General features: G+C 42.3%; 4 protein-coding genes and 1 non-coding gene across 5 annotated transcripts; 3 read left to right on the top strand and 2 right to left on the bottom strand.

Moving 5' to 3' along the window:
* The first annotated feature begins 362 nt into the window (after positions 1 to 362).
* On the top strand, positions 363 to 7,430 carry LOC4346068 (isoamylase 1, chloroplastic-like). The gene is made up of 18 exons (NM_001422649.1): positions 363 to 920; positions 1,054 to 1,236; positions 1,341 to 1,433; positions 1,790 to 1,942; positions 2,336 to 2,412; positions 2,994 to 3,135; positions 3,218 to 3,325; positions 3,440 to 3,525; positions 3,924 to 3,995; positions 4,084 to 4,210; positions 4,564 to 4,650; positions 5,092 to 5,184; positions 5,673 to 5,831; positions 6,268 to 6,351; positions 6,506 to 6,586; positions 6,667 to 6,746; positions 6,840 to 6,957; positions 7,078 to 7,430. Exons 1-18 carry the CDS (start codon positions 510 to 512, stop codon positions 7,333 to 7,335), a joined length of 2,412 nt encoding a protein of 803 aa, NP_001409578.1. The 5' UTR covers positions 363 to 509; the 3' UTR covers positions 7,336 to 7,430.
* LOC107278752 (uncharacterized) lies at positions 7,079 to 9,929 on the bottom strand. Its single transcript, XM_015794758.3, has 3 exons — positions 9,596 to 9,929; positions 8,006 to 8,134; positions 7,079 to 7,916 (listed from the first exon to the last, which is right to left on the bottom strand). The coding sequence occupies exons 1-3, from the start codon at positions 9,815 to 9,817 to the stop codon at positions 7,845 to 7,847; spliced, it is 423 nt and encodes a 140-aa protein (XP_015650244.1). The 5' UTR covers positions 9,818 to 9,929; the 3' UTR covers positions 7,079 to 7,844.
* Positions 9,930 to 10,072: 143 nt separating this feature from the next.
* On the top strand, positions 10,073 to 11,592 carry LOC107282064 (glycosyltransferase family protein 64 C3). The gene has a single exon (XM_015794757.3). The coding sequence runs from the start codon at positions 10,073 to 10,075 to the stop codon at positions 11,069 to 11,071; it is 999 nt and encodes a 332-aa protein (XP_015650243.1). The 3' UTR covers positions 11,072 to 11,592.
* LOC112936243 (U5 spliceosomal RNA) lies at positions 11,470 to 11,588 on the bottom strand. Its single transcript, XR_003238370.1, has one exon. It is a non-coding gene; the product is annotated as a U5 spliceosomal RNA (small nuclear RNA).
* Positions 11,593 to 11,961: 369 nt separating the features above from the next.
* LOC4346066 (uncharacterized) lies at positions 11,962 to 12,838 on the top strand. The gene has a single exon (XM_015793514.3). It carries the CDS (start codon positions 12,046 to 12,048, stop codon positions 12,751 to 12,753), a length of 708 nt encoding a protein of 235 aa, XP_015649000.1. The 5' UTR covers positions 11,962 to 12,045; the 3' UTR covers positions 12,754 to 12,838.
* The last annotated feature ends 10,534 nt before the right edge of the window (positions 12,839 to 23,372 follow it).

The following is a 23,372-nucleotide window of genomic DNA, read 5'->3' as shown; positions in this document are numbered from 1 at the left end:
CAAAATGTTCTCTTAAATAGTACTTTATTATTACAAAGAGCATCTGAATCTGTATTAAAAAAGTACAAAAAAAAACATTCTGAATCTAGAAAGGGAAAATATCTAGAAGCGACTGCACGCGGCCCCCACGAAAAGCCCATGCACGTGGGCCCCATCCCGAAAAAAGAGCAACAGCCTCACCGCCTACCTGCATGTGCAAGTGGACGGTGCGCGGCTGCGCGCCGCAACGCGACGCCCCCCCCCCCCCCCACCCCACCACCCACCGGCCCCACACGTCAGCTATACAGTGGGACCCACCCCTCCGGCCCCACATGTCAGCAAGACAGTGATACCTCCTCCCCCGCCTCCTCGCGCGGCGCGCAACGCACACGCTTCCCCTTCATCTCAGTCGCGCGGACTCCTCAGTCCTCACACTCCCCACGAACTCGAATCCCCAACTATAAATAATCCACCGGAAAATTCACAATTCGATCGCCTCTCTCGATCGGAGATTTCGCAATTTCTCCGCCATGGCGAGCCTCCCGCACTGCCTCTCCGCGCGCCCGCTCGTCGTCGCGGCGGCCCCGGGGCGGCCTGGGCCGGGGCCGGGGCCGTGGCTGCGCGGCGGGGCGAGGCGGCGGAATGCGGCGTTTTCGGCGGGGAACGCGGGGAGGCGGGTGGGGTTGAGGAGGTCGGTGGCCTCGGCGGTGGAGGTCGGGGTCGGGGAGGATGAGGAGGAGGGTGTGGAGGAGGAGGAGGAGGAGGTGGAGGCGGTGGTGATGCCGGAGAGGTACGCGCTGGGTGGCGCGTGCAGGGTGCTCGCCGGAATGCCCGCGCCGCTCGGGGCCACCGCGCTCGACGGCGGGGTCAATTTCGCCGTCTACTCCGCCGGCGCATCCGCCGCGTCGCTCTGCCTCTTCACCCCCGACGATCTCGAGGCGGTGAGCTCGCTTCAGACCACCACAACGGTGTCACGCGTTCCTCGCGAAGTTCTCCTTTCGTTTTCAGTGGCTCTGTTTTTTTTTTAATCCGATGATTAGTTGAGGTGGTTTTGCATTGTGTGGGATGGTGCAGGATGAGGTGACTGAGGAGGTTCCGCTTGATCCTCTGTTCAATCGGACGGGGAATGTGTGGCACGTCTTCATCGAAGGCGAGCTGCACAACATGCTGTACGGGTACAGGTTCGATGGTATGTTCGCCCCTCACTGCGGCCAGTACTTCGATGTCTCCAATGTCGTGGTGGATCCTTATGCCAAGGTGATGCATTAGCTTCATTTTGCCTTCTTGGTGTTCTTCTCCTATGTTTGTGATTGTACTAGTTTTGGGAGGCGCTTATCTGCAGTTTTTTTCTATTACTGTAGGCAGTGATAAGCCGAGGAGAGTATGGTGTCCCCGGTCCTGGTGGCGATTGCTGGCCTCAAATGGCTGGCATGATCCCTCTTCCGTACAGTACGGTATGCCAACGAATCAGTTTCCTTTTTTTTTTAACTCCCACTTGTTTCCATTTATCCTCTTTTGATCTGATACCCGACTACCCGAGGCAGTCATTATCCGATTATCTGGTTGCTGAATGTACAACTAAGATTTGCATCTTTTTTTCTAATATTGTAATTTTGATAATAATAATAATAATATTTGTTTGCAAGTGGAAAAGAACATGATTTTTTTTTTTCCGAAGGAATTCCATTTATTCGTTGCTGCTATGAAGTGGAATTGCATTTATGTGCCTTGTAAAAAAATGAATTGCATTAATTTGTTGTTGTTACTGTCTATGATATTAAATCTCACAGTAAAATGTTTGCATTTGCAGTTTGATTGGCAAGGTGACCTACCTCTGAGATATCCTCAGAAGGATCTTGTAATCTATGAGATGCATTTACGTGGGTTTACAAAGCACAGTTCAAGCAATGTAGAACATCCAGGGACTTACATTGGGGCTATATCAAAGCTTGACTATCTGAAGGTGCATTTTACTAATTACCTAGTTCGGTCAAGAAGCTATTGGGCCACAGAGCAATTTATAAGACTGTTACATATTCATTTTTTATAAGATCTTCACGTACATCTAGATTTTGCATGGCTTTTGCTGAAGATATCCTATTCTACAACTTAACCATAATCAAGTATTTCTAAGACCTTCCCGGCGAAAAAAAGTATTTCTAAGACCTATGCTGTACTTTGTGATAGAACACTTAAAATTTGGTCTATGCATTGACAAATTTACTTAGTGTCCCAGCATTTTTTTTCTTATTTTGTTCATGAGTGGTCCATTAAGTGAATAGCTGTAATAATAGCCTGTTTATATTTTTAGTTGTGTGTTTATTCTTAATTTAAATCTGGAATAACCCCTCTACAGGAGCTTGGAGTTAACTGTGTAGAGTTGATGCCCTGCCATGAATTCAATGAGCTGGAGTACTTCAGCTGCTCTTCCAAGTATGCAGACTTACATCCAGAATTGAGCTATAAGCAGTGTTTGAATGGGGCCTAACGAATCTTACTCTCGCAAAACTGATTTCCCCCTTCTAAACTGTGCATTGGTTAACATCCAGTCAACTATTTTGCATAAGGTGTTTGTGTAGACATGATAGATATGACCTACTGCTAACGCTACCATCTTGACTTTTATAAGTTGATAAAATAAACTAGTTTTTCTTTGTGAGATGTAAACAATAATTAATGTTGGTCACATCAATATCGTATTACATTTGAATAATTGATAGCCCAAATCTCCCACTCTTATAAGAGGTTCCACATGCATAGATTTTGCATAGTTGCAGCATAACAGCCTTTTCTTTGTCTAGATTCTTGAATGTGATTTTTTTTTCCATCTCTAAACTCAGTTTACCTTTTTCCCTTCATTTGCATGGAATGTTGCAGTTACGCACTTACTTTCTTGTAACATGTGTACTGTGTACATCCATACATGTTTTTACATTATTATGATTTTTCATATTTTCATAGAAATTCAATCATTTTTTATATTATTTCATATAAACTGCTCACTATCTTACCAGGATGAACTTCTGGGGATACTCCACGATAAACTTTTTTTCACCAATGATAAGATATTCATCAGGTGGGATAAGAAACTGTGGCCGTGATGCCATAAATGAATTCAAAACTTTTGTTAGAGAGGCTCACAAACGGGGAATTGAGGTAACCAAGTTGATATAGCTAATTCTTGTTTAGTAATTGCTGCTTTCTCAACATATTTTTTTACGTGGGGATACTCTATTAGGTGATCATGGATGTTGTCTTCAATCATACAGCCGAGGGTAATGAGAAAGGACCAATATTATCATTTAGGGGGATAGATAATAGCACATACTATATGCTTGCCCCTAAGGTGCGTTATATTGCTCATTGTGGAAACATTTCTTTTTTTTTCTTCAGAGATGTATATAATGCAGTTTTATTATGTAATTCTATCTAAGAATTTGAAGGGTGTTTGTGCCTACAGGGAGAGTTTTACAATTATTCTGGTTGTGGGAATACCTTCAACTGTAATCATCCTGTGGTCCGTGAATTTATTGTAGATTGTTTAAGGTACAGTTATAAATATATATATATACTGCACAGTAAAACAGTTATTGATCTCTTCTCACTGCTTATCATTTTGTCAAGAACTTCAATTGCAAGCCTGTAAGGGTTTTATTCTTTTAATCTCCAGCAAATTGCTTTTTTCTGTTTTCAAAACACATACTGATGATGTTTCAGTGCTTGAGTATATGTACACTTGGATATTCTTCTATATTCTAATAAAGCAGGGAAACTATATCCCATCATCTTATCATTTTTTTATGCTCATTAATAATAAATAAATCAAAGAACTGCCATGTTTGTTGTAATATGCTTGAATCTCCTGTTAGGCCATTTTTCATGATATCTTTGGTGTGCTTATTTTTGTTTGCTTTATTCTAAACAAAATAGCTTTGACATTGCAGATACTGGGTGACAGAAATGCATGTTGATGGTTTTCGTTTTGATCTTGCATCCATAATGACCAGAGGATGCAGGTAAACGGCAGTTCATTTATTTTATTTTATTTTGGCCGTGTTTTGTCTTTCCAGAAGAGTCTTATTTTTTTCCTGTTACTTTTACAAGTCTTTGGGATCCAGTTAATGTGTATGGAAGTCCAGTAGAAGGTGACATGACTACGACAGGGACACCTCTTGCTACTCCACCACTTATTGACATGATCAGCAATGATCCAATTCTTGGAGATGTCAAGGTTACTACTTTTTCTGACTTTTGTTGCGCATCTACAATTTCTAGTACATTCATACCAGTAATGTTACCATTCATATTTTTGGCAATGAATTTATTTTTCTACACAAGTAATTCTTTTGTTCTGATATAAAGAAAATATCTACACCAAATATCATAATAGTATGTACTACCTCTGTTTCATATTATAAGTCGTTTTGACTTTTTTATATGTCAAATTTCTTTAGGTTTGATCAAATTTATAGACAAAAAAGTCAAAAGGGACTTATAATATCAAATGGAGGGAGTATGATATAATTAGCACGTTGTTGTATCCTTGTGAAATCCTCTTATTCGTATATCCGGTTGCATTTATAGCTCATTGCTGAAGCATGGGATGCGGGAGGCCTCTATCAAGTAGGTCAATTTCCTCACTGGAAAATTTGGTCAGAATGGAATGGAAAGGTAACAACTGCATATCTTGATCTATTCGATTTTCTAAGGAAACAAATGTTTCCTTGCATACACTAAATAGAGGTTATATATGAGACATGTCTAATTTAACATAACATTATTTTACTAAACTTCAAAGGCAAACACATAAATTATTCTGCCCATAAATGTACACAGAAGATAATACATGAACTGAACGGTGAGCTATTTCTCAGGGCTACTGCTAACAATACATAAATACGCCTTTTGTTCTTTAGCAGGGCATGGGTTATGAAAAAGTAAGAAACAACAGTATACTAAGCTTATATTTGAGCTAGACACTGAACTTTGGAGTTATAACATATGATCTGCATCCATCTAAAGTTAAACCAACATCTAACATAGTTCCCACTTTATATGTGTAATTGTTGTTTTATCATAGCACTGACTTATATTATGTGCTTGTTTCTCCAGTACCGGGACATTGTTCGTCAATTCATTAAAGGCACAGATGGATTTGCTGGTGGTTTCGCTGAATGTTTGTGTGGAAGTCCACATCTATACCAGGTACATAGTGAAATACCTTTAGATGGATCGGGTACAATGCAAATTGGATGGGGTCTTTGGAAATGCCACACGATGAACTGGTGATAATAGTGCATGAAGCTTACAGTTATAATTCTAGATCCACGCATAGCCTTTAACACACGACTTGCGAGTAAAGAAAATGGTCTTGTTTTCTTTTCATTCATTTTTTGGGGTGCTCTTGTGTCTGGTGAGGCTTCTATTTGGCCTAACCTCTGAAAAAATAACCTCCATGCCATTTTTATTTTCTTTTGTCCATTTCTCTTTGTGAAAAGAGGTTATGTTAGATACTGATAGCCAATTGGACTAGTACATTTCTGACACTTAAAAATACACAGAGAAGTACCAATGCAAAGTAGCTTCATTCTAGTCTATGTAATTTGTTTTTTACTTCACATTTCCTTTAGGTTTGCATAAGAATCAAAGCTGTCACTTGTATTTGCCATTACAAATATTCCTTTATTAATCAGGCAGGGGGGAGGAAACCTTGGCACAGTATCAACTTTGTGTGTGCGCATGATGGATTTACGCTGGCTGATTTGGTGACATATAACAAGAAGTACAACTCTTCAAATGGTGAGGATAATAGAGATGGAGAAAATCATAACCTCAGCTGGAACTGTGGGGAGGTAATACTGCACTATAATGTTTATGCATAGTTCTTGTTTTACTTCTATTCAAATGCCCGATAATCTTACAATGGCTTTACTCGATAGCTAAACCATTAGTGTGATGAAGGTTTCCCCTACCAAATATCATGGTCTGTAAACTTCCTGTATTTCTTAAAGATGAAAATGTGTGTTGTATTTTGTAAATGAGATGAGTTATGGGACTTATGGATGAAGGTTACTACTGGTGGTAGGTAAACCATGAGTCCAGTCACTAGGATTTGATGCTGGTGGGAAAACCATGTGAGCTCAGTGACTAGGATTTGCGCTCCGTTTGCCTCACCAGAGGCGCAGACCTGATATACATTAGCAATTTCAAAGTAATTAGTTTTCTTTCAATTTGCAGTTGAGAATCTTATATAGAATGCGCATTTACAATTTCATGTCAACAATGTAGGAAGGAGAATTTGCAGGTTTGTCGGTCAAAAGATTGAGGAAGAGGCAAATGCGCAATTTCTTTGTTTCTCTCATGGTTTCTCAAGTAAGATTTATTATCTGACCTCTTTAATTATCTTAGACCGTTTGCCAAAATGTAGGATGACGTTAAGATGCTAGTTCTGTACTTGCCACTTTCATTAGTCACATCTTCTGCAGTATTTAACATTTTAAACTATTACTTTCTCTTAATTCTTTAGGGTGTTCCGATGTTCTACATGGGCGATGAATATGGCCATACAAAAGGAGGCAACAACAACACATACTGCCATGACCATTATGTCAGTCCAATGTGATGGTGTATTTTTCGAATCAGCTGTCATTAAACCCCTCCCTTAATCCATCTTTGGTTCTTCTATAGGTCAATTATTTCCGCTGGGACAAGAAAGAAGAATCCTCTGACTTGCAACGGTTCTGCTCTCTTATGACCAAATTCCGCAAGTAACTACTCTGGAACACTTCCACATGCTAAACAAGTGAGACCGTCTCCATAGCCTACATCGACCTCATGCTTTGTTTTCTTTTACATTGCAGACAATGCGAGTCCCTTGGCCTCGCAGACTTCCCAACAGCTCAACGGTTGCATTGGCATGGCCATCAGCCTGGGAAACCTGACTGGTCTGAGACAAGCCGTTTCGTGGCCTTCTCCACGGTACCTACATAATGCTCTCACACAACACAGCCATTTCCCCCAAAAAATAAAAGCACCGTCTTTTTCACAACAATCAAGTTGAAGCTAGATGATAATTTCTTTTATCCATGTCTATCACAGAAAGATGAAACGAAAGGCGAGATCTACGTGGCCTTCAACGCCAGCCATTTGCCGGCGGTTGTTGGACTCCCAGAGCGCCCAGGCTACCGCTGGGAGCCGCTGGTGGACACAGGCAAGCCAGCGCCTTATGACTTCCTCACCGACGACCTGCCTGATCGTGCTCACGCCGTCCACCTGTTCTCTCATTTCCTCAACTCCAATCTCTACCCCATGCTCAGCTACTCCTCCATCATCCTTGAATTGCAGCCTGATGATTGAAAGAACAAAGTATAGCATAGTATAGCAGAGTAAAAAACATATGTTTATAGCCCTTTTTGCGTATATGTTGAAGTTGTGCGGTCCTTCAATTTTGATGGATGGTGTAATCTGTATATTCATGCATGTCCTGAGCGGCCAGATAAGCTCCTCCGGGACGAGCTAGCAGAAAAAGCATTCTCTGGCAAGAACGGATTGATGTATATACTAGTGCAGGGTATGCTGACATGTTGAGTGGACGAAAGATGATCCTCATTTCACTCAACAAGAAAGGCGGAACATCAGGGTATGCCTGATGTTTGGAAGAGCAAGGTACAATAAACAGCATATGTTGCTATGCAGAATGCACTTGTGTACATAGTCATTTTGCTTCAATGCGCAGTACAATCAGATTCAGAGCTGTGCGGTTGTTCTATATTCATCGGTGCAGTCTATCCACTCAACTCAAGCATGCTCATCAAAAGGATCAGATCTTCATCCAGATTTTCCAGCTCGATCAGTTTCACTTCTGTTCATGAGTCATTGCTCTCTGGATAAGTGATGCATTTGTAGACCCTGCATCTTGGGCAAAGGATGTACCCTGCCTGCAACAGCAGCACCAGTTCAAAGTGTTGGAACGAAGCAGAAAAAGGTGATGGCAATGTGCAAAATTGAAGAGAGGAGCGAAACTCACGGCTTTGCAGGTCGGGCAGCGGCGGTAGATCCGGCTGCTCTCCGACTTGACGTTGTTCTTCTTCCCCTTGCAGAAGTCGCAGAGCAGCCACCCTGCGCCGTTGCAACCTTCGCACTCTACACCTTCTTCCTTAGGACAAGAAGAATCATCACAGCCAAGGTAGTTCAACAGCATCAGATTCGAATGGTTTTTGCATCGAAACCACACACAGTCAGATTCTCAGCATCAGAAGAGAGGGCGAAGGCTACCAATGGTGTTGATCTAGGGTATGTTTGGATCCTTCGCTCCGCTAGCCTGGCTCAGCAAGGCTAAAACATCTCATTGCCAGCTTGCTAGCCTTGCCGTACCCCTGTGTTTGGTTGGTTTGCTTCCGAGGGCAAGGAATAGTGGCTAGCTGTTTGAATCCTTCAAAAATTATTGCTTTGCCCAAGTTTATTTTGCTTCCTTTTTTTGTCCAAAAATTAAAAGGCACTGGTCATGTTAATAATCTTGCATTGTTTTTTTTCCCATAGCCATTCTTTTGCTAGTAGTTTATTACTACCTTAAAGTTATATGGCTTGTTTGGTTTAGTACCCTACCAATATATTGGTAGTGCCAAACTCTACGCAAGTTTTGGCACTACCAATATTTTGGTAGGGTAGAATTGTAAATGAGTGTCTTTAGATCAATGTCAATTGAGAGCCAAATTTTGAATTGTGGTGAAGAACATTCTAGAATTGTGCCAAATTGAATATAGTCATTACAAAATATTTGGCTTCAAACCAAATCATCACATTTACTATTTAAACTACCAAAAAATTGGTATGGCAACATTTTGATATCAAACCAAAATGGCCCATAATATTTTAGGATTCACAAATGAGAAATCAAGAGAATTCCTTAATCAAGTACCATCATAATAAATGATCTTGGCAACGCAAAGGCTGCATCTAGCACAAAGCAAACGATCTCAAAGACGCTCTTTTCTAACTCTACCAACTTCCTGACAGAGCGATTGAACAAGACAGCACACCATGTATCTCAGAAAGAAGAGGTTAGGAGCTGACGATAAAGAAGAAATCAAATCTAGGAGTCTACGCGGATGAGATCGCCTCCGGATTGAGCTGCTGCTAATGAGTTCGTCTCCTGATCGGGGAGAGAATATCAGCGATTCCGGAGAAGTCCGCGTCGCCCGCAGACAATATTTTCACGCGAGTGAAGTTTGACGTCGAAAGCGAGCCAAATTGGCTCTCCCTAGCCGGCAAGGTTTTTCTCGCCCTGTACAACTAACTCGCCCTTAAAAGCCAAGCTATTTTACTAGTTCCAAACGGATAGCCTTGCCAGGCAAGGCTAGGGTGACCCTTGCCCAGGATCCAAACGTGCCCCTAGTGATCTGAACCGCCTATGGTAGATCGGACGGCGGAGGGAGGTCAAGGTTAGGACAGTTACAAATGGTAAGCGGTTGGACTTCCTAGAGAGAACTACCACAGGGCACCACTGCTGTCTCGCTGACCCGTGGGCCCGTCCTGTCGGTGTGAGGATTGCACGGTTGCACCACACACTGCTCCGGCAAAGCGCCGGCGAGCTCAGGGAGCATGCAAGATAACTAACCTCTGTCTCGGCCTCAGCCTCCGGCGGCGCCGCCGGCTCCACCGCCGCGGCCGCGGCGACCTCCCTTGGAACGGACACGCAGCCGACGACCCCGCCCTTCCTCCTCGTCCGCCGCGACGGCACCGGCAGAGCCGCCGGCGACAAGGTACACCGCCACCGGCCCACCCACCTGTCTAGCCCAGCCGCGCCGCACCACTGCGCCGCCGCCGCCGCCGCCGCCATTGTTCCGCCTCTTTACACCTCGCCTCTCCCTCTCCACCTCTTCTCTCCCTCCTCGTGTGGATAAAGCCGCGGGGAAAACGAACGGCTCCCGCGCCTGACGCCCCGGGCCCACGCGAGTCCACGTCGGATCGTACACGACCACTCACCACCGAGGCTGACACTGGGGCCCACACAGAATCCAACTCGAGACATTTTTAACTCACAAGTCAACGGCTCCAGCGTTGAACACTTGAACCAGATCTCGCCACCGCGTCCATGGCGTCGCATCGCCGCCTCCGCCTCCTTTTGCTCGCGGCGACGCTCGCCGCCGCCGCCGCTGCCGTAGCCGGTGTGGAAGAAGAAGAGGCGTTCTGCGGAGTGGAGTCCATGCCGGACGCGGCCACGCTGAGGCCGGACCGGCTCACGGTGCTCCTGAGCGGCTACTCGGAGCGGCGGCTCCCGCTGCTCCGCGCCATCGCCGGAGCGTACGCCGCCCACCCGCTCGTCCTCGCCGTCGTCGTGCTCTGGTCCAACCCCTCCACACCGGACAGCCTCCTGTCAAGCTTCCCGCCGGCCGTCACCCTCCACCGCACCGCCTCCGCCTCCCTCAACTCCCGCTTCCTCCCGCACCCGTCCATCCGCACCGCCGCCGTGGCCGTCGCCGACGACGACGTGCTCCCGGACGCCGCCGCGCTCTCCTTCGCGTTCGCCGCCTGGCAGCAGCGCGCCCGCCCGGGCACCCTCGTCGGGTTCTTCCCGAGGTCCCACCACCTCGACCTGGCCCGCGGGAGGTGGGCGTACGGCGCGGCGGCGCGGCAGCAGGCGCGCTACTCCATGGTGCTCACCAAGCTCCTCGTCCTCGGCGCGGGCCTCCTCCGCGAGTACTCCTGCTCGCCGGAGCTCGCCGCGGCGCGCGCCGTGGTGGACCGGGAGCGCAACTGCGAGGACATCCTGATGAACTTCGTCGCCGCCGAGGAGTCCGGCGAGGGGCCGGTGCTGGTGGAGGCCGGCAGCATCAGAGACTGGGGCGACCCGAGGAACGACGATGCCGACGCCGGCGCCGGCGCCGGTGGCGAGGAGATGAAGGCCGTCGGCCTGAGCTCGACGGGGGGCGCGGCGCACTGGGAGAAGAGAGGGGATTGCATCACGGAGTTCCACCGGCTGCTGGGAAGGATGCCGCTCCGGTACAGCTACGGGAAGGTGGTGGCGGCGGCCGGCGGCGAGCAGGCGCTGTGCAGCAAACGCGGCCGCCTCGTCCGGTGTGACCAGGAGTAGCTCTGACACGATGAGTCTTCCCTGATTATCACTGTAAATTCTGAAAACTTGCAGATATTGGTAAATTTAATTCAGAGGAAATCCAGGTTTAAAACAGTAGTGGAGTATAAATTGTAGTATGTTCTATAGAAACCAAATTTACAGAGAGCGATTGTAGATATCTGATAATTCAGGCGTAAAATCAATTCAAACCCCAAATCAGCATTGGTAAAATTAATTCAAAGTTTCAAACCCCAAATCATCAAGTTAATCCCAGGCATTGGTAAAATCAATTCAAACTCGAAATCATCAAGTTAATCCCGTAGTCTTTCGTTGAGCATTTCAGAGTTATACAATTACTTAAAAACATTTGGCACATCTCACGGCTGAAAGCTTTGAATTTCCGCCAAAACATTTCAAGATTTAGTAAAACAAAGCTTTAAATTTAAATTTAGCGTATGCTGCTAATTGTGGCGCGCACACGGTATTCTTTAGTAAAAGGCGAAAGAATAGTTCGCTTTGTGCTCACCACGCAGCTGCGTGCCTTCCACCCTCACACCCAACCCCCCTTATATAGCCACCTCCCCCTCCACCACCCGCCTCGCTCGCCGAGGTGGTACTAAACTCAAACCCCCACCTCACACGGCCAAACCGCGCGCGACACCCCTCCTCGGCTTCCGCCATTCGGCCCACCACCAATTCGGCCCATCACCCATCCGGCCCAGAATGGTGGCCTTGTGGGCCGCCCAGGTGACGCGCTGTCGCTGTCTCGAGAAGCGAGGCGCATTCTAGAGGCTTCCGGAGATGGAACCGAAGCTTCTCCGGTCTTCCTCGCCTTCTTCTTCTCCACTCGTCCACTCCTCTCTCGACGAGCCCCGTATAAATCTCCCGCCATTTCGCTTCCCCCCTTCGCTGCGATGCGAGAATTAACCTTCGAGTGCACCGGGATTAAGTGGCGAGATTAGCGACGTGGTGATTGATTAGTGGAGCAGGATATGGTGGTGCTCGTGGAGTCCCCCGGCGGCGGCGTGACGCTGAAGAGGAAGGGCGGGGAGGAGCCTGAGCTGTTCATTTGCCCCGGCGACGTCGACGGCGGGCTCCCGCTCGCTTGCCGCGCGACCAAGATGAGGCGGCTGGTGCGCGATGACGACGCGGCGGCGGCGGACGACGTGGCGATGGGCGAGGCGCCGTCGGCGGCGGAGGTGGCGGCGGTAGGTGAAGGGGCTATGGTGGTGTACGAGCCGGTCGAATCTGTGGGAGGCGTCGGCCTCCTCGGCCAGCTGCGGCGGCGGCTCCGGCCGTGGGCCAGCCTCCGCGCTGGCGCCGAGTGGATCCGGGACATGCTGCGGGAGGCGGACAGCCGGACGGTGCGGCGGCTGTTGTCCGGCGCCGAAGAAGAAGAAGAGGATGGCGCCGGCATGGCCCTTGTCCCGTGGGGCTCCGCGCCGGCAGCGGCGGGGGATTCGATGGCGGAGGATACTGTGGGCGTCTCGTCGTCGTCGGAGGAGGAGGAGGAGGAGGACGGCGAGGGCTCAGCGGAGGCGATGGAGGTCGAGGAAGAGGGCGCGCATCTCGCCGGCGCCGGTGCCGCGGCCGGCTGCGGCGAGGGGTACCTGTTCCGGCGGTGGCCGCAGCACTGCATGCCGCCGCCGCAGCAGCAGCTGCCGGCGATCGGGCAGGCGAGCCCGGTGATGTGGTGGTGAAATTGGGAAATCTTTTCACCCCGTGTACTCTGTTGCTGTACTGTAGAAATCAGTTTTCAACTGAAATAGAGATGAATTTGGATCAGATTCAAGAGAATTGTTTGAATTCAGTACTAGGAAAACGTACGATCCCAACATTCTGCGATCCCGAAGAATCCCTCCGCGTCCGCCGTGGCAGCTCGCCGGAGCTCCGCCGTGGTACGGACGGCCCATTTAAGTTGGGCCGGAACGGGATTGCCCGCAGTGTTGGCCTGTTGGGTTTCGATTGGTCAGGTATTGGGCCGTGCAGTTGGTGGGCCTTTTGCCTTCCCCTCTGTAGCCACCTTCGAGACTCCGACCCCTATGTTCCACAATGTCAATTCCGTGTTTTATATTGTTATATTATATAATTAACTAGCTGGCTGGCCCGCGTAATTGCGCGGCTAGCACCCAAACAAAATCATAATATTTTTTAGTATGATTTTACTTAAAATTTATAAAATAGCTATCTGGCTATCTCATTGTCATGAGACTTTGAAATTCCAAATCTTATCATCCTCGTGTTTATAATTATGTAGTTTTTAAAAGTCACACCAGTTGCTACCCCTTATGTCATCTCCTTCTTTATTTGCTTGCTCGATCTACCACTATTTCTATTCATTCTTCTTGCAACCTTTAAAAATTGGATTTTATAGCTTTTAGAGTCGTTGGATTTCATTTTTATAATTTCTAGATGTCCTGTCAAACGTTGCCATTATACTCCTCTACGGCCCGTCCACTATCTCTTCTCTTTGTTGTCATTGAGATTTTAAAAATCGAACATAATTATCGTTTGGGTTCATTTTTTTACTTTCTAGAAGTCTCGCCAAACCGTCAGCAGCTTTACCATCGTACTCCTCTGCGGCTCGCCCGCTGCCTCCCTTTTTTATTGTCATTGAGATTTTAAAATTGAACATGATTATCATTGTTTTTTTTTACTTTTTAGAAGTTTTAAACCTTTAAAAATTGGACTTGTAGTTTTATTTTTTATAATTTTTAGATGTCCCATCAAACGATGCCACTATGCCCCTCTATAGCCCGTCCGCCGCCAACTATTTATTGTCATTGTGATTCTAAAGATTGAATATAACTATCGTTGGAATTCATTTTTTATTTTCTAGAAGTCCCGTCAACCGTCGGTGGCTCTGTAACTATACTCTTATACATCCCGCCCGCTGCTTCTCCTTTTTATTGTCATTGAGATTTTAAAAAATGAATATGATTATCAATGGGTTTTTTTTTACTTTCTAGAAGTCCCGGCACCGCCTTACTCGTTTGCTTTACGGCCTGCCTGATGTCCCTCCTTTTAATCGTCATTAGGATTTTATTTAGTGTTTTATTAACAATTTCTATATATCGTATCAACCGCCACCACTCTACTCCTTTATAGGCATGTTACTTAATTTATCTCGTCATGTGTTTTAGATGGTCTTTTCTTTCAATAATCTTTATTTTTATCACAAATTTTAGTTATTTATAAATTGTATGCCTAATTGAAATCTTATTTTTCTTTTTCTAATTTCAGATTTTTTTAAAAAAAAATTAGTTAATATCGTATTGTGTTATTTTAATGTTTTAATGTTTTATTTTCAATTTCAGTTGTTTCAAAATTGTACTCCTACTTGAACTCTCTTTTAATTTTTCTAATTTTAGATATTATTTTATTTTTATTCTAAATTTTAATTAATCTCGTATTGGGTTCTTATATAGATTCTTCTTTTAATATTGCTTATTTTTAATTCCGAATTTCAGCTAATTTTAAATTGTATTCCTACTTAAACTCTTCTTTTATTTTCTTTTGCTAATTTCGGATTTATTTATTTTTATTCCTAATTTAATTAATCTCGTATAGGGTTCTTATATGGACTCTTCTTTTAATATTCCTTATTTTTAATTCCGAATTTCAGCTATTTTTAAATTGTATTTCTACTTGACTCTCCTTTCCTTTTCTAATTTTGGATTTTATTTCCTTTTCTAATTGTATTCCTACTTGAACTCTCTTTTAATTTTTCTAATTTTAGATATTATTTTATTTTTATTCGAAATTTTAATTAATCTCGTATTGGGTTCTTATATGGATTCTTCTTTTAATATTGCTTATTTTTAATTCCGAATTTTAGCTAATTTTAAATTGTATTCCTACTTGAACTCGTCTTTTATTTTCTTTTGCTAATTTCAGATTTATTTTTATTTTTATTCTGAATTTTAATTAATCTCGTATTGGGTTCTTATATGGACTCTTCTTTTAATATTTCTTATTTTTAACTCCGAATTTCAGCTATTTTTAAATTGTATACTACTTAGACTCTTCTTTCCTTTTCTAATTTTAGATTTTATTTTATTTTTATTTCGAATTTTGATTAATCTCGTATTGGGTTCTTATATGAAAACTTCTTTCAACATTGCTTATTTTTAATTCTGAATTTCAGCTATTTTTAATTGTATTTATACTTGGACTCTCCTTTCCTTTTCTAATTTTGGATTTTATTTTATTTTTATTTTGAATCTTGATTAATCTCGTATTGGGTTCCTATATGAAAACTTGTTTCAATATTGCTTATTTTTAATTCCTAATTTTAACTATTTTTAGATTGTACTTCTACTTGGACTCTTCTTTTTTTTTCTTTTTCACTGATTAATGTGGAAATTTCTAACTTCCACAGCGAACGTGGTGCCTTCTTTCAAAGCTGTTTTAATAATATAATAGATAGAGAGAGTAAAGATGTCCTTTGTTCTAATATATCTTTTGTAATGGTAGCTGATGTCTAATTGCGTGTTCTATGTTACTATATTTTAAAACAAAAAGACGAAAAGCGTAAACTATTGAAAAGTTTAAAGGCATGTTCGCTTTGTTGCCATTTTCAACCTTACCAAATTTTGACATTGTCTTGCCAAAATTTTAGCAGGATTTGTTATGTAGTTACCAAAAATTTGCAGCAAACTACTTTTTGGCAACATTACTAAAATTTAGTAAGGTTAAAAATGGCATCAAAGTGAACAGGCCCTAAAATACTCATGAACATATTTAGTATAAACAACAAAACCCTAATATAGTAACGTGCAATTCTTTTGCCAAACAGTAAAAACAAAAAAAAAGGCAACATGAGCTGTAAGGATGAACTAATTAAAATTATTGTATGATATTTTTGTAAAAAACAAACATTTAATTATGTTTGCCCACTACCATTCGCAATGTCAATGGGCAATAATTCTTGTCCTCAGATCGGTCGCACTGGTCTTAACAAATGCATTTATCTGCAAAAAAAAAAAACTTGGACAATGCAAAGCTTCATTCATAATGATATCATGACTGAGTAGAAATTGTACTGCAGTACAACAACTAATGAAAGCATACGCATTATCTCATCTATCAAGCGTGAGTGATGTCCAATCGCATAAACCGCGGAGCCGACAAGGTGCTCGTTTTGGCATCACATCAGGTTTTGCTGATCAAAGTGCCCGGAGATTCAATTCCAGCGACGAAAATCTTCTAGGGTTCATCAGGATAGCCGGCCGCTTTATTTGACAGATTCCTGATGATTTGTCGTCAGAGTGGATAACATCTCAGTCATATCTCTATTAATTAATTATACTCCTAATTCTTCATTCCAACAGTTAATATCACTGTATATGCAAGAGAACATTCTTCGGTTAACATCCTGTGGGAGGCACAAATTTTGACAATTTGACCCTCTGCAAAAACTATTTTTACAAATGAACCGCTGCCAAAACTTATTTCAAATCTGACCCTTTTGCTCAACGCCAAATCATGTGGCGTTGAACTTAGACACCTCAGCGCCACGTCAGCTGGCGCTGAATGCCGTGCCATGCGGATGGGAGACTAAGTCAGCGTGCCAACGTACATTCAGCGCCATGCTATTTGGCGCTGAGGTGTCTAAATTCAGCGCCACACGATTTGGCGTTGAGTAAAAGGGTCAGATTTGAAATAAGTTTTGGCGGCGGTTTATTTGTAAAAATAGTTTTTTGCAAAGGGTCAAATTGTCAAAATTTGTGGGAAAAGAGACTCTGAACTCTAAATTCTGAATTCTAAGCTGTACACGGTGCATGGATGAAACAGAAATGCAGTCTCGTCATATCTCTATTAATTACTCCTAGCTGTTCATGCCAACAACTAATACTATCACTGCAAGAGAACATTCTTCAGTTAACACCCAGTGAGAGGATACGAGACTCTGAACTCTGAATTCTACGCTGTACACTGTACACGGTGCATAGTTTTCGCCGGTGCATATAGTAGTATGGATGAAACAGAAATGCAGTCTCGTCAGGCTAAATTCAGGATCGATGACATGCTTCATCCTGCGATCTGATGGATGGATCGAGCTGCTGCTGAATTATTCAGAGATTTGCTGCGAAAATGAATGTGTGATGGATGATGATGATGATTGGTAGGTGCCGACGAGACGTCGATGAACAGTGATCGATCCGGGGGCCCTAGCGGCGCAATGTGTCGTCCCCATCGGATCGAATGCTCGCAACGACGCAACCACCATGCCCAGCTGCAGGAGGACCCCATGACGGCCAGCCATCGTCCATCTCTGAATGCATAAGCTGGTCGAGTCGATCGAGCTGGCAGCTGAGCTGCATAAAAACGAGGGAGAATCGTCTCTCCAAATATTTTTTTTTCTAAAAAAATTATAAGCGTGTTAAATATTAAACACGTGATCTCAAGGTTAAAACCACACACCCCTTTTCACTGCGCTATCAAATATATCTTGCAACTAAGCTGCATGAACTTACATTACAACTTACAAGGTATCAGTGTAAACAAGCAACTCATGTGGTCTTATGTACTCCCTCTATAAAAGAAGCATAGGATTGGATATAACATATCTTAATATAGTGAATTTGGATGTGCTTTTGTATTCTATTTTGATTTTTTATGGGATGAAAGAAATATATGTGGCAACGGCTGGCATAAGGGCCCACATGTGGAGATGGTTTTCGCTCGAGATGGCATTAAGCCGATCGTAGTTGGAAATTGTTTTTCATATGGCGCTGGTCAGTGGAGAAACTAGAATAAAAATTACCAGAAGTCTCGACATATTAATTATCTAATTATTTAATTACTAAGTAAACTAAACTAGAGTAAGATTCTTTTCCCGAACGTGCAAAAGAATTGTACGTCAATATATTAGTAAACTAGAGTAATGATTTAATATGAACTTAAATAGCTAGAAATAAACAAGCTATATATCTGGTTACTTTCACGTGAAAAAAAAACTGGAGACGTATAATTTTCATGTGTTATTTTAAGAGACGATTGGTTCTACCATCTCTACACAAATATTAATGTATTTTAGTTGTCTGTAAAAATTGTTATCTCGATGTGTAGAGATATATGTGAAGGCAGCCTACGGATAAGGCCTAAAAATAGCTAGCTCTTAAATAACTCTCTGTTGATTATGATGCAATTAATCGTCTTGATCAGGTTGATCCGCTTGCTTCCATTATTCAGAGGCTGAAACTATTTCTTTGAATTGAAAATAGCTTGGAGAAATTAACTACTAGTAGTAGGACGCATCGATCACCTGCATGTACAAGTTAATCATTATCTCGATCTATCGATCAAATCTCGCTATCTATCTGAAGAGAAGGCAACTGGCAACAACAAGAACTACTAATCACTGGATAGATGTATATATAGTTGATCAATTATTAAGCTCTATGGTCTCAGTTTAGCTTAGCTTAAGATGAGGACAAAGAAGGAGGCGGATGAAGCGGTGATGATATGCATGTGGGGATCCCATCTCACCCGATCGCCGTACGTCCATCACACGTTTCGCGACGATCATGTGGCCAACCAGAGCATGCATCTGCCATGCATATTTTGTACTATTACATGTACAATGCCAAGATTTGGATCGGTTAAAGAGTCTGAATTATATTGCACGTGTTTAATTAGCTGGTTTCAATCAATCCAGGCATGAGATCAAGCTCGATCGGTAGCAGTTTTTACAAGCATTGGCATGGCACGAGTTGTTGGTCAAGATCAAATTGGTCCTTCCTCTTCGTCTAGTCAATGGCCGGCACTTCAAATCTAATGGGAGTGCTCTCACCGAGATCACCTCAAAAAATGATTCGACTCCCTCATCCCCCCGTTATCTGTTATCTGGAATATTTGGTTGGAATGAAACGCTTGTGTATTTGATCCTCTCTCAAGTAGATGCGGTGGTTAATCGCATCATAACATAAGGGTGGAAGCAAAAGTGAATCTAAATAGTTATATATGTCTAAATTCATTAACATCAATATAAATATATAAAATGTTAGAATGACTTACATTGTGAAACGGGGGAAGTACTATATTTTATTTTAACTATGTACTTACCTAGTCTTGGAATCTAGATAAGAATTTTGTAAAGAAGAATTCAACGGTGAGTATGTAATATTTGGGATGAAGTTCCTCTAATCAAGTGATCAAGTCCATAGCATATGAACCTACCTCGGAGGCTTGGGACTTTAAGAATGTGTGCAATATTCCAAATATTTATAAATATATATTATTAATTTGTTGCTTAACTTTGAAAGTTTGACCTGTGTCCGAAACGACAGCCTTTTTAATCAGGCAGCATACACATACATACAACTCGGTATATACTAGTCTGATGAAAATTATTAATTTATGGACGAGTGTGTATACGATAAGAAGTAGTGGCACCGGCGTATGATGATCATATTATTGTTCATCAAGCAAGAGGTCCCATGTTGCATCCCATCACTGCTGATCGATCGATCGGTCGGCGGATGAATGCGCGGAATGCAATGCAGCTTGGATTTTTGTAGTTGCTATACTTCAATTTTGAAGTACTAGTCTATATCAACTACTCTATCTTTTTTAATGTATGACGCTGTTGACTTCTTAGATACATTTAACAATTCATCTTATTAAAAAAATTATGTAATTATCATTTATTGTGTTTATCGTTAAATGTTCTTTAAGTATTTAAGTATGACTTAAATGTTTGTATATTTACACAAAAATTTTAGATAAGACAAATGTTTAAACTTTATTTAAAAAATCAATAGAGAAACAGACATAGTAATTAGCTGCAACACTGCAACATAAAGTACACGCATGGTCCATGAGCTTGGGTTTGCAGAAAGTAGCTCTTACTCATACTACATGCTATAGTATTAAAAGGCTTGGAAGAAAGAGCCAAACTGATCATGAATTATTCATTGGTGAAACGATCGAGTAGGAGCGGCGTCGATCGATCGTTGTGTTAGCCATGCATCAAATGTACGCAATGCATATGCATTATTGTTAGCTGGATATGCATATTCCAGAGTAAAGATGATGATCAACACATGCAAGGCCACTAGCTCTAGTAGCTAAGGTTGCACTATCAGCTTGCTGCAAACAGCTAGTAGGTAATTAGTAGCTAACTCTAGCTCTATTTAGCTAGCTAGCAGCCAATTAGCATGGCCCTAAGTTCTATCTAATCGCGCATGAATAACACTAATGTTCAATTAATTCCATATATGGAGTATATATATGCAATCATGTTCAGTATATGCTTAGTCATGGTAATGATTTTGATATAATATCTCTGTGGCTCGTTTTATGGGAGACCTTCGATTATGTAGTATTAGTTACTCCCTTTGTCATTCAATTCGAGTGGGATTGGGGTTTAAGGTAAAATTAATTGGGTAAAAAGTTAAATGAGGGCCAGTTCAGGTATAGTCGGTGAAGAAGGCAATACCCTAAAATTAATTTTGTTGAATACTATGAATACTTATATTTTAAGATGGATAGAGTAGTTTATAATAAACTCAGTTTGAACAATATAGTAGTTCAGTTGGATTTCCCTTGTACCTTAGCTTGCAATTTACATACAATCAAATTTTGAATTTTAAAATTTTAATCCTAAGGTTAATTTTGGTGTTTGTTTTATCGGTCCATTTTTTAGTCTTGGTTAATTTTAAACCAGTATTAACACCGACAAACGTGAAAAATCATAAATCGGGATCAACCAGGGGTACGGTTCTAGATGCTGACGGCGTGTCCAGATGTGCTCGGGGAATAAGAAAGAACACAAGCACGTACACATGTTCAGGTCTTCCGAAGATAGCAAATCTACTCATGTTATTCGTCACTATCAAAGCAACTCGTACAAGCTCTGGATGCTCTCCAACTAGCTTAGGAAGACTGGTGTTCTTACCAATTCCTAACGTCTAACCTTTTCTACAGGGTTTAGGATGGGTTTTTATACCCTACAACTACCCTGCTCTCTCTTTTTCTCCTTGATGAAAGACAAACAAAAAAGACTGTACATAATCATAAGTCCGAACTAATTCCTTGAACTCCTCGCTATATTTAATGTAGCAGTCAATCTCCCCTAGGAATCCACACTGGACTAACTTGTAGTCTCCTTATTCTCTCATGTGAGCCTAAAAAGCTACTCCCAAGAGATATTGAGTCTTCAATACACATTATCCCTCATCATTAATGCTAAGAGGCAACTTGAGAGAATATGTAGTTAATATGATGGATGGACTATGTGGCCTATGCATTCCTCCCAAAGGCGATGTAGTGCCCATTTGGACACACACCCACCCATCTTCGGCACTCATGAACACTATTTGGCCTGTCATGAGACGCCAAGGGGTGCTCGTGATACAACACCTAGAGTCTAGGGTCTTCATCCTCCTTCCCATGTACGATTACATGGTGGACTCCGAGAAGGGATGACATGCCTACTCTACTCGACCTCAATGGGCAAGATATACCTGGCAGTCCCGGACAATGCAGAGTCATGGACTCTAGCATAGAAAAACGCCATGACCTGGCCACCATGCAGCCAGCTATCATATCTTACGCGCTAGCATAGTGAAAGTGTGTTTGTCTCTAAACAGCTCTAGGGGCACGATCTCGACCCACATCAACTGAACCAACCATAATCGAATGTTCAACCTTCATAAGGATATTTCTAGACAGAGGATGGACACATGGACCTCCCCATGAGACCATAGACTTGGTCTAAGCTAAACAGGGGTTGGCCCACAAGTCGCACGGTTTTGATGGCTTGTCTTACGAACTAAGGAAGCTGGCCAAGTAGAGACTCCTTGGAATAGACAATGATAACTACACATATAAAAATTTTACTCATAAGGTTACTTTGCTCATTTTTTTCACAGCTTATTAGCCATAACTCTAACAATCAGAGCCAAAAGCAATTTAGCAATGGAGTTTTAAGTTTCCTCAAAATAATATTAACTCTAGTGTCCCGATTTATTTTGATCTTTTATAAACCCCACTCGCATGAAAAGAGTATATTGCTGATTTTTTTTTCTTATCCCAAAGGAATAATATCTATATATACACATCTAATTCAATCAACTATCAACTGGGCCTAACACTATGAAACTAGTATCACGTAAGGTGGAGTCCTATTAGTAGCAGTAGTTAAGCGTTCTCTTCATCCTTTAGCTTTGCCTAACACATGTGGTTTAAAAAAAAGAAAAAAAAGAAGAAACTATGGTTGGGTCACTTGAAGAGTTCCATAAAAAAAAACTCCAAATTGTAAGTAATACACCATTATCATCCATATTATCCACATTATCATATTATAGCATATTATCATCCATTTTTTATGGTAAAAAGAAAAGGAATTGGCACTATATTACCAACAGTACATGCCAACATGCATGCACCTAGTTAAACTCCAAATAATATTCTGAAGTCTCCCTTGGCAACTTCTGAAAAGCATCCAAAACTTCTGAAAAGCCGAGTTCAAAAAGAAGCACAACTAAAGTAGGCAAAAAGAAATAGAGAAAGAGAAAGATAAAATTGCCCCAAATGCTATACACTGCAAATTACCTTTCCCTCTCTTCTCAAAATCAAACATCAAAAGAGGTAGTAGAAAAGAAACAAAGTTGTCAAAAGGTGGATAGTATACAAAATAAATTAAAATCCCATCATTAATTAGTAATCTTTACGAAGAAAAGGCAAAACGAATGGCTGCTCCCATATGTTTATTCAGAGATGCTCTCTTTGTCCCATAAAAAATCAAATTCTGAGTACGAATCTGGACGTATAGTCAGAAGTTAGTTTTGTATAGGTGGCTTTTTTTTCTTCTGAAGATAAATATGAAGATGAAGATTAAGTTTTTTTTACGTAAAATGAGGTGGTATTAACGTATGATTGATTGAGTTTTAATTATTACAAATTTGAAAAATAGATTAGTATGATATTTTAGAGCAACTTTCATATAAAAATTTTCGCACGAATTGCACCGTTTAGCAGTTTGAAAATCGTGCCATAAAAATATTAATCTTCGTCTAACTTTTGTTGGAGAAAAGAACGGAATCATTGTGATGGAGGGAGCAGTGTATTCAGACTTTCGTCAGAATTCATAGGAGTCACACACGCAACGAACGCACCCGCACGCTCGCGCGTGTGAATTTCGCGTATAGAATCCCTCTCCACACGTGATGCAGCCTGCAGCTGCAAATCCCCATTCCCCAGATGTGTTCTGGTTGATTAATTAGCGAGAGTAATTAATTAATTATAGCCTGCGATTAAATTAACTCTGATGCTTAAACAGTACAGTGGCCAGTAAGCTTAGCTCGGCTGC

Source organism: Oryza sativa, chromosome 8 (genome assembly GCF_034140825.1).
Source record: "Oryza sativa Japonica Group chromosome 8, ASM3414082v1".
NCBI classification, from domain to species: Eukaryota; Viridiplantae; Streptophyta; class Magnoliopsida; order Poales; family Poaceae; genus Oryza; species Oryza sativa.
The sequence above is the reverse complement of the archived record's forward strand: the minus strand, read 5'-3'. Positions and strand labels throughout refer to the sequence as shown.